Below are 10,123 nucleotides of genomic sequence, written 5' to 3' on the forward strand. Positions count from 1 at the left end.
GATGGAGCCACCAACCCTGTGGCCCTAGCTGCCCTTCAGGTCTGGAATTGAACTCACTCCTGTGGCTTCCAGCCAAACAAAAGACAGATATATGAGGTGAACATTTACATTAGGTAGATACACTCCTTGGAGAGATCAATCATGGGAGAATAGAAAGGCTGTGTATGTGCAGGGCAACAGCTTGAGTGGTGGGAGTGCACAGGGGGAAAGGACACAGAGAAGAGGTAACTATGGAGAGGAGGTGGGAAGGAAGCTGTTGCATTGTGGGAAATTATAGTCAGTGTCATGAGACAAGGTGTGTGTTAGCTGCTGTATGGAAAGTGAATTTGCTCTGTAAACTTTCACCCAAATCACAATAAAAATTATATAAAAAAAATGCTGAACAGAAGATTTCAAAGAGCAACTTGAGAAGACAAAGTCAATTATTATAATGAAATGTGCGAAGACCTGAAGTTAGAAAAACAAAAGGGAAGAATATGCTCGGCATTCCTCAAGGTGAAAGAACTGAAGAAAAAATGTAAGCCTCGAGTTTCAATATTGAAAAATTCTAAGGAAAAAATATTGAATGATTCAGGAAACATCAAAAAAGATGGAAAGAATACACAGAGTCACTGTACCAAAAAGAATTGGTCAATGTTCTTCCATTTTGGGAGGTGGATATGATCAAGAACCAATGATACTGAAGAAAGAAGTCAAAGCTGCACTGAAGGAATTGGCAAAGAACAAGGCTTCAGGAAGTGATGGAGAATACGCATTGAGATGTTTCATCAAACAGATGCCGCACTGGAGGCACTCACTTGTCTATGCTCAGAAATTTGGAAGACAGCTATCTGGCCAACTGACTGGAAAAGATCCATATTTGTACCCATTCTGAAGAAAAGTGATCTCACAGAATATAAAAATTATAGAACACTATCATTAATATCACATGCAAGTGAAATTTTGCTGAAGATAATTAAAAAAATGGTTGCAGCAGTATATTGATAGAGAACTTCTAGAAATGCAAGTTGGATTTAGAAGAGGATGTGGAACAAGGGATGTCATTGGTGATGTCAGATGTATATTGGCTCAAAGCAAAGAATACCAGAAATATATTAACTTGTGTTTTATTGACTATGCAAAAGCATTCAATTGTGTGGATCATAACAAATTATGGATAGCATTGAGAAGAATGGGAATGCCAGAGCACTTGACTGTGCTCATCAGGAACCTGTATGTAAATCAGGAGTCCTCATTCAAGCAGCACAGGGGGATACTGAATGATTTAAAATCAGGAAGGTAGTGTGTCAGGGTTATATCCTTTTGCCACACTTATTCAGTTTGTATGCTGAGCAAATAATTTGAGAAACGGGATTATATGAAGAAGAACGTGGCATCAGATTTGGAGGAAGACTCATTAACAACCTGCGATATGCAGACAACACAACTTTGCTTGCTGAAAGTGAGGATGACTTGAAGCACTTACTGATGACCATTAAAGACTTCAGTCTACAATCTGGATTACATCTCAACATAAAGGAAATAAAAATCCTCACAGCTGGATCAACAAGCAGCATCACAATAAATAGAGAAAATATTGAAATTGTTAAAGATTTCATATTACTTGGTTCCACAATTAAAACCAATGGAAGCAGTCAAGACATCAGGTGACATACTGCACTGGGCAAATCTGCTGCAAAAGACCTCTTTCAAGTACTGAAAAGCAAAGATGTCTCTTTGAAGACTAAGGTATACCTAACCCAAGCCATGGTATTTTCAATCACCTCATATGCATGTGAGAGCTAGATAATGAATAAGGAAAGAAGAGTTGATGCTTTTGAGTTGTGGTGTTGGTGAAAAATATTTTAAGTACCACCAACTGCCAAAAGAACTAACAAATCTGTCCTGGAAGAAGTGCAGCTGGAATGCTCCTTGGAAGTGAGAATGGCCAGACATCATCTCACCTACTTTGATCATGTTGTCAGAAGAGACCATTCCTTGGAGAAGGATATCATGCTTGGTTAAGTGGAGGGTCAATGAAAAAGGGGAAGGTCCTCAACAAGGTGGATTGACACAGTGGCTGCAACGATGGGCTCAGATATAGAAAGGATCATGAGGCTGGCACAGGATTGGACAGTGTTTCGTTCTCTTGTACATAGAGTTGCTATGAGTTGGAGCTGACTCAATGGCATCTAACAACAGTAACAGAAAGGTTGCTCAAAGTGAAGTTGTCTATGACAGCTCCAGCATGTATACAGACACACTTGAATGGTGTCCCATATCTGAGAATTCAGAAACATTTAATATTTAAAATCAACAAACCACAGCTTGTGTAAACCATATACAAATCAGTAGAAAAATCCAAATAGGAAGAACTTCAGTTGCCTAATTTTTATTCTCATAGGGAGCAGCTGAGGACCTTATCACAGACGATGATGACAGTGTCACAATTGTGTTTTATATCCAGTTATTTAGCTGTCTACATGATTTCATATTGGGTTTTTGTCCCCTTCTGATTCATCCCAGATTTCCCAGGACTTCTGTTATTTCAGTACTGAACATCTTGCTTCACAGAAAATCCTTCGTTCCCTGGCGTCCCAAGACAGCTGTTCACCCTGCTCTCTCCCTCACCTACTTTCTCACGTCCCATTTGATCTTTCTCTCTCTTGTATGTTTGCACATATATTTGTTAGTGGGACATTGTAGACTTCTATTTTTGTTTAATCTGTAGCTGTTAGGAAAGGTTTGAGTTTCAAACTATAAAAAATTCGTGGAAAATTTTTACACTAATTATAAATAAGTTTTAAATATCTGTCTTGAAAAAGTATTTTAAAAAGCATTAATTAATTAATTATGTTACTGGGACAGGCATTCAAAATATAACTTAACAAGTTGTAGAATTATAAAGATAATTCTAATTACTGATGTGTGTACATTTTTGCTACCTCAAGTTAAATATTATTACTTAAGAAAAGTAATACTGTTCTATATATTATATATTTAAAGAGTTCTATATAATACAATAGATTCTCTGGTGGTTCAGTGCCTCAGGCACTTGACTGCTAACCTGAAGGTCAGCAGTTCAAACCCTTAAGCTGCCCTGCAGAAGGAAGATGGGGCAATCTACTTCCATAAATATTTACTTCCCTGGAAACCCAAGGGGGTCACTGTGAGGCAAAATGAAAACACATACATATACACAAAGAAGTTTTATTAATTTTAATTTTAAACTATTTATTATTCCTTTGCATTCTGTGTTCATTGATTATTGATAGTAAGCTCAAGGTAAGAACTTGACTTATCCTCCATTAAAATAGCACTTATGAGAATAAAAAGTCAGGTATAAAAATAATAGAATATTTATTGAACATTACTGTGTGCCAGACACTATTCTAAGTGATCTTCAGGCATTAAGTCCTCAAAACTCACTTAGATAGCTACTATTATTATCATCTACATTTTACACTTGAGCAAACTATGGACCACAGAGGTGAAGTCACTTACTCAAAGCCTTCCAACTAGTAAGTGTTAGAGTTGAGGTTTTGGCCTAGGCAGTCTGAGTCCAAGGCCTGTGAAAATACCCATTACACTATTTGATTCTTCAATTATAGAAAATGTGTCTTGTGAGGGAAATGAAAATAGACATTAGAAGATAGATGGGGCACAATAAACTGGACCTGTTAATGCTCATCAAGCTTACTTGCTTCATTTTCTATCCTGGGCAGAATGTGGTGGCCGATTGAAAGCTGAATCAAAACCCCAAGATCTGTACTCACATGCTCAATTTGGTGATAACAATTATCCAGGACAGGTGGACTGTGAATGGCTACTAGTGTCAGAACGAGGCTCTCGACTCGAATTGTCCTTCCAGACCTTTGAAGTGGAAGAAGAAGCTGACTGTGGTTATGACTATGTGGAGCTCTTTGACGGTCTCGACTCAACAGCTGTGGGACTTGGTCGATTCTGTGGATCAGGGGTAAATATAGTAGCAATAGGATACCATAGACTTGATAAACCTATGATTCAGGATTGATATGTATAACATATAAAAATTGGTATTGCTTTTTCAAAAAGAGTTACATCATATTGCTAGTGCCAAAACAATTTGCAACAGTTATCTTCCTCCCTTATCACTTCCCCAACTCTAATGAATTTTCTGCTTAATCCCAAATGAGGCAGATCAAATCAGTAGTTATAATTTCTTATTACTTCCCATGTTTTAACATTTTTATTCATGTTTTATTTCACAGAAATAAATATTTAATAATCTGTAAGCAATATACTTAAACACACACCATTGGCAATTGTGTCACTTTTCTAAATTAAAGAATGAAAGAATAAAACTCAAATTGGCTTACCCTCTACCCAACAAACATCTGGTGAGAGTGGTAGGGTCAACCACTAGTATGCGGGCCGAGCCATCCCTGCAAGAGTGTCGTCCCATTACAAACACTGTCTTTTGTGCAGCATATGGAGTGTCAGAAACAGGCCAGAAGACGTTGCCCTGAGAAATGAAAAAAAAAAAAAAAAAGAAAAAGGTTTTCTCAATATTCCACCCCACCCCCATCTCTCCAGCTCTCCCGGAGCTCTGGTGGAATAGTGCCTGAGGCGTTTGACTGCTAACCAGAAGCTGGCGGTTCAAACCCACCAGCCACTCCTCAGAAGGATGATTGGGCAAACTACTTCCATAGAAATACCACCTTGAAAACCCAAGGAGGGGTCACTATGAGTCAAATTGACTTGATGGCAATGAGCTTGGTATTGTTTTTATTGGAGTCTTCTGGATACATAATTTGTTCTGAATGCATTAGTCTCATTATTGGAATGTGTTTCTTAAATAATACAGTTGAACTCTTGTCCAAGTAGCAATTAAAAAGAAACAAAAAAAATCTTCTTGGTGCTTAATATTAAAACAAAAAAAATATATAGAAGATTTGTATTCTGAATGTTTCTCTGCCTCAGAGCAGCTTCTACAACAAATTTGATGTCTCTTTGGCCTATCTGAACTTCAATTTATTTATTTGTAAGCCAAATGAACGTGGCTGCAATTTTGAGGAATAAAAACAAAACAAAAAAGTTCTAGAGAGGATAGTAGCCAGAACTTGAAAACAGATTGAAATGTGTTCAAAGCTCAGTATATCCCTGACTAGCTATGTGTTCTTAAATATTTCATTCGCTTCTCTGAAATTCATGTTTTCCTTCTGTAAAATGAACACATCAGTTACATCTGCTTTGCATGGTTGTTGGGAGGACTTAATTATATAATAAAATAAGTATTGCCAAACATAATTACACTGAAGAAAAGGTGACTTGCTCCATTGTTTGCTCATTTGCTTATTTATTTATTTATTTTTGTCTCCAGCCACCAGAAGAGATATATTCAATTGGTGATGCAGTTTTAATTCATTTTCATACTGATGATACAATCAACAAAAAAGGATTTCATGTAAGATACAAAAGCATAATATATCCAGATACGATTCATACCAAAAAATAACAGCAAAACCTTCATTGGAACATACAAGAATGCACATAATGGAGAGAAGATGTATTTTTTTAAACTGAAGATATTAGCACAAATGTTTTATATAATGAGATTGAACACAAGAAAACTGCAAAATTAGAATTATCTATGAACTAAAAGAGACTTTCTGCATAACCCAGATCAGCATTACAAGGATATTTGAACTCCTTTCTTAATGGGATTAATAAATACAACAAAAGGACATCACATACTTCAATGAAGACTCTAAAAGCTTTTGTGCGCAGCTTGATGTAGAGGCCTCACAATTCAGACATATCTTCAGGGGCTGTGACCCTGCGGAGTGTACTTTTTGACAATTTTCCAAAATTTTGGGAAATAAAATGATCTTGTAGGTCACAAACTGGAAAACTCCCTTCTCATATCTTAATATCATTGCTTTGACACTGTATCTAAGATACAATGCAAAACGGCTCCATATGAGGTGATGTGAAATGGAAGTCTTTTGAGGTGGTTTGTACTTTAAATATGTGGTGTGTGTTTGATGTTTGGAAACTGGAATGATTCAGCTTCATTATTTTCACTTGCAGGCTAGCTTACCCTCTTTGAAACACAAACAATCTCAAAGCCACTTCATTTACTGACACTTTGACAATTTTGAAATGTCAATAGTATCTATTATTGCAGTTAAACTCCAGACATCATTTACTTACGTATCTTGAAATGCCCAGTTGATTGGTAAACTTAATTCTTTCTGTGGAAGTGCTGCCTTCTCACACAGAATCCAAGGAATCTTGTGATGTCTTATGAAATTTATGAGGAAACTTTCAAGAGTTGTGTGTAGGATTCTTCTTCTAAATGACTGCCTGGATAGTTCATACTCAAATTACCACAGCTGCTATTGTCTTTCTTTTGCCAATTTTGTGCATCTGTTGTTGTTGTAGTTATTATTGTTGATGTTGTCATTGTTAATGTAATATTTAAAAAAAAAAAAAAAAAAGCAGAAGTGGAACTTGTCAGAACTGAAATAACTTTTTTTTGTCTTCCTGGAATTCAGTTTTAAAAAATGTAATGCTGGAAAAAGAATTTGGTTCTGAATGACTTTCTATGGTGCTATTCCATAAACATTTTTTTTTTTTAAGTAATGTTTTTGACCTTTGAGCCAACAAATTGTAGACTATGAATGTCTCCCTATGTCTGGCTGGTGACATTTGAAGAAAAAGCATTTGTGAAATGTATTAAGATTATATTGTTGCAATGGCAGCACTTGTCCTGTGGAACAACTACTTATAATGCCTTAGAATTATTGCACATGATCAAAAAGATCCTTCTTTTGACTGAGAACATCAGATAGAAATATGATGACCTGCATCTGTTGTAGAAAATGTGATTTTAGGATGAATTTTCTGCTTTAAAGCCAGGTGTGTTTTTAACATTAATGTATATGTATGTAAGATTGTCTGAGTGAATGAAGCTATATGAGGAAAAGTAGTGGGCGGTTGAAAAGCTAAAATTTATGTGCCAAGTTCTACTAGAATCCTGTTTGAAGTAGCATCTTTCTTAGAGTTCATGGATGAATAATGAGAACGTCTAATTATTATCAACTACATTAAATAAAAGATTATTTCCTTTACAAAAACACGATGATACATTTGGTATGTTTTGATGGTGATGTCGATTGCTATAGGAAGTAGCTTTGTTTCTGTTTCTGTTATTTGTCCATGAACATGCAGCAGCATTTAATAAAACTGGGTGTTTCTCTTCATGTTTACAAATTAAACTACACACAGATATGTAGCTTATTTGTTTTTCTGTCATTGTTGCCCTGCATATCCTTTTTTGAATATGAGTTATAAAATGTAAATACATTTTTAAAACTAACCATTTGATCTTATTGAATGTTATTTTGAAAATGTATAACTCTTGCTTATAGTTTAGATGAGTTCTTTCACTAAGCTAATTTATTCTAGTAAATTCTATAGTTTTTCATTCAACTCCATTAGCCAAAATATACTAGAAATGGGGAAGAGAGGAGAAATGGAAATTTACTGAATACCTGTAGTGGACTAGACTCCGTGTTAGGCATGTGCACTAGCCCTTTTTACACTTCATGCTACACTTTGAAGGCTGTGGTCCTTTTATTTTGTAGTTCAAGAACTGAGGCTCAAAGAGGTTATGTAGCCTTCTGAAGTCAGAGTGTAAATTTAGAAGTTAAACCACAAATTTTTTAACATTAGAGTCTGAGCTTGTTCTCCGAAAAGTAGTGGACTCAAACTTGACACATATAAATAGAATATGTTTTAATGATCAAACTTTTCCTCATAATGTAAACTTTAGGAATGAATTAGAAACTTTCAAATAAATATATTGCCTGTTTCTGGAACAGCATGAGAATTAGAATATCAAGTATAGATATCATTAAGAACCACAATTAGTACTGGAAATTAAAAAGACAAAAACTACTACTCTGGGGTTTAGTGTTAGTAACCACAAGCCTTTTGTAAACATACATATGTTAAATGATTTTATCTGGAATTGTAGAAGAAATGTAGAGCTCTATTTTGAAAAATATTCTTAAATCAACGTCATAACCAGCACAATGAGCATGTTCAACTCACCCAAGAAATTAAAATATGAAGGTATTTAGAAGGCAAACAGTGATGTTATTATAACTTTAGGTCTTCAATGTGAACATCAATTTTTATTGTATGTGAAATATCAGTTTATTGCATATTATTAGTTTTATATTAATTCAGTTTTTGCCTTAAATATGTTGTTAAATGAAAATATAGACAGCTTCATTGTTGTTTTGTTAATAATTATTAGCCACTCTTCTAGGCTTCTTATTAAATTAATTTTGTAAATTGTTTTGAACCCCTACATCAGTTTATTGGTTGTGATTTGTATGTGCCAAAGTTCTAATGCCTGTAGATTACTCACTGACTCTCCAAACCCATGGCCATCCAGTCGATTCTGACTCATAGTCACACTATTGTTGTTGCTGCTGTTGTTATTTTTGCCATCGAGTTGGAGTCGACTCATAGCAACCCCTCCTTGGGTTTCGGAGGCAGTATCACTACAGAAGTAGATTGCCCAACCTTCCTTCCAAGGAGTGGCTGGTGGGTTTGAACCCCCAGCCTTTTGGTTAGCAGTCAAGTGCCTTAGGCACTATGCTACCAGTCACCCTATAGGATAGAGTAAAACTGACAGACAAGGTTTCCAAGGCTGTAACTCTTTATGGAGCATACTGCCTTATCTTCCGGGGAGCAGCTGGTAGGTTCCAACCTCTGAATTTTTGGTTATTAGCTGAATGCTTTAACCACTGCACCACCAGAGCTCTTTTCACTGACTATAATCAGGGAGAAAAAATGCTTCCACTTAATATGATTTTTTCAAATTACTATTAAAAGTCAATTTCTAAATAAATATAATTTATTAAGGAGATCATGATTTAGCATATATATCTAAGATAGTAGTTTTAAAGGAATGTCTGAGAAATAGCAATTATGCTTCCAAAGTCCCCAAATATCCCATGACTCTATAAAGTGAATTTTTATATCTAGCACTAATTTCAATGTCACTCGATCAGCTCTCAGTACTCTTAAGTTTTGTTTTTAAACATCTAAATGTCTATTATTGCTTTATTTTTGATGGTAAGCTTTAAATAGCAAATTTCGTTTGGCCATATAGAAAGTTTCTAAAAGCATCTAAGAATTTTTATTCTTTGTAAGTGTAAAAGTTATTTTTTACAAGAAACATTAAATTACATCCTTATTTAAATTTAGAGTAGGGTAATGCCAGACGCATTTGATGCTAACCAGAAAGTTGGCAGTTCAAATCCACCAGCCACTGCATGGAAAGAAGACTGGGCAATCTGCTTCCATAAAGATTCACCACCTTGGAAACCCAAAGGGGGTTGCTATGAGTCAGAATCCACTCGATGGCAGTGAATTTGGTTTAGTTTTTTGGTTATAACAATGTTTGACTTTAACATAAAAATACCATTTACTTAAAGCAGTTGATCAATATTCTTATTTTTATTTAGTAATAATGGGATTTTGCCTTTTTCTTGAAAATCTGAAAATCTATGATACCACTTATTAAACGTTGCATAGCAGCAGAGTGTTAAAAAAATTACTTCCTAAAGAAGATTTATTTTTGAAATTATAGTAATTTCTTCTATTTTATAATAAAATAAACACCTATAGTACAAACTTCTTAAAGAGGAAAAAAAAAAAAGCTGATCCTGTGAATGACTTGAGCTTTTTATGCTTAAATGACTGTCATTGAATATTTAGCTTGTCTTTTAGTGCTGTGGTTATAAAAGAAACTTTGTCATTAGCTTAGAAAAAAAAAAATCGATGGAGAGGCTGGCTGTGAAACATTATGAATTATTATTAGTCTCCAAACATTTTGGACATCTACTTTCTTCTCCATCCAGCCTTTGACCCTCCCACCCTCAGACACTTGAATATTTTCAGTCTGAATCAGCCTACCCACGTGTCCCTTGTCCCAACTATGACATCCTACCTTGTGCAAGGACCAATGCAGGATGATTTCAAAAAGAATGTAGGACCTTAAGAGCACATCAAGAATCCTTGAGTAGCACAAACAGTTAAGCATTGGGCTACTAGCCAAAAAAAAAAAAAAAAAAAAAAAAAA

General features: G+C 35.2%; 1 protein-coding gene across 1 annotated transcript in view; it reads left to right on the plus strand.

Annotated features, from left to right (window-relative positions):
- TLL1 (tolloid like 1) overlaps nucleotides 1–5,476 on the plus strand; it is a 381,362-nt gene extending 375,886 nt beyond the window's left edge. The window contains exons 20-21 of the mRNA XM_007954208.2: nucleotides 3,705–3,955; nucleotides 5,342–5,476. Coding sequence (XP_007952399.1) covers nucleotides 3,705–3,955; nucleotides 5,342–5,476 — 386 coding nt within the window. The remainder of the gene's footprint in view (nucleotides 1–3,704; nucleotides 3,956–5,341) is intronic.
- Nucleotides 5,477–10,123: the final 4,647 nt, after the last annotated feature.

The sequence above is a fragment of the Orycteropus afer genome, unplaced genomic scaffold (assembly GCF_000298275.1).
Source record: "Orycteropus afer afer isolate SDZICR_OR568_19922 unplaced genomic scaffold, OryAfe1.0 scaffold00443, whole genome shotgun sequence".
Taxonomy (NCBI): Eukaryota; Metazoa; Chordata; class Mammalia; order Tubulidentata; family Orycteropodidae; genus Orycteropus; species Orycteropus afer.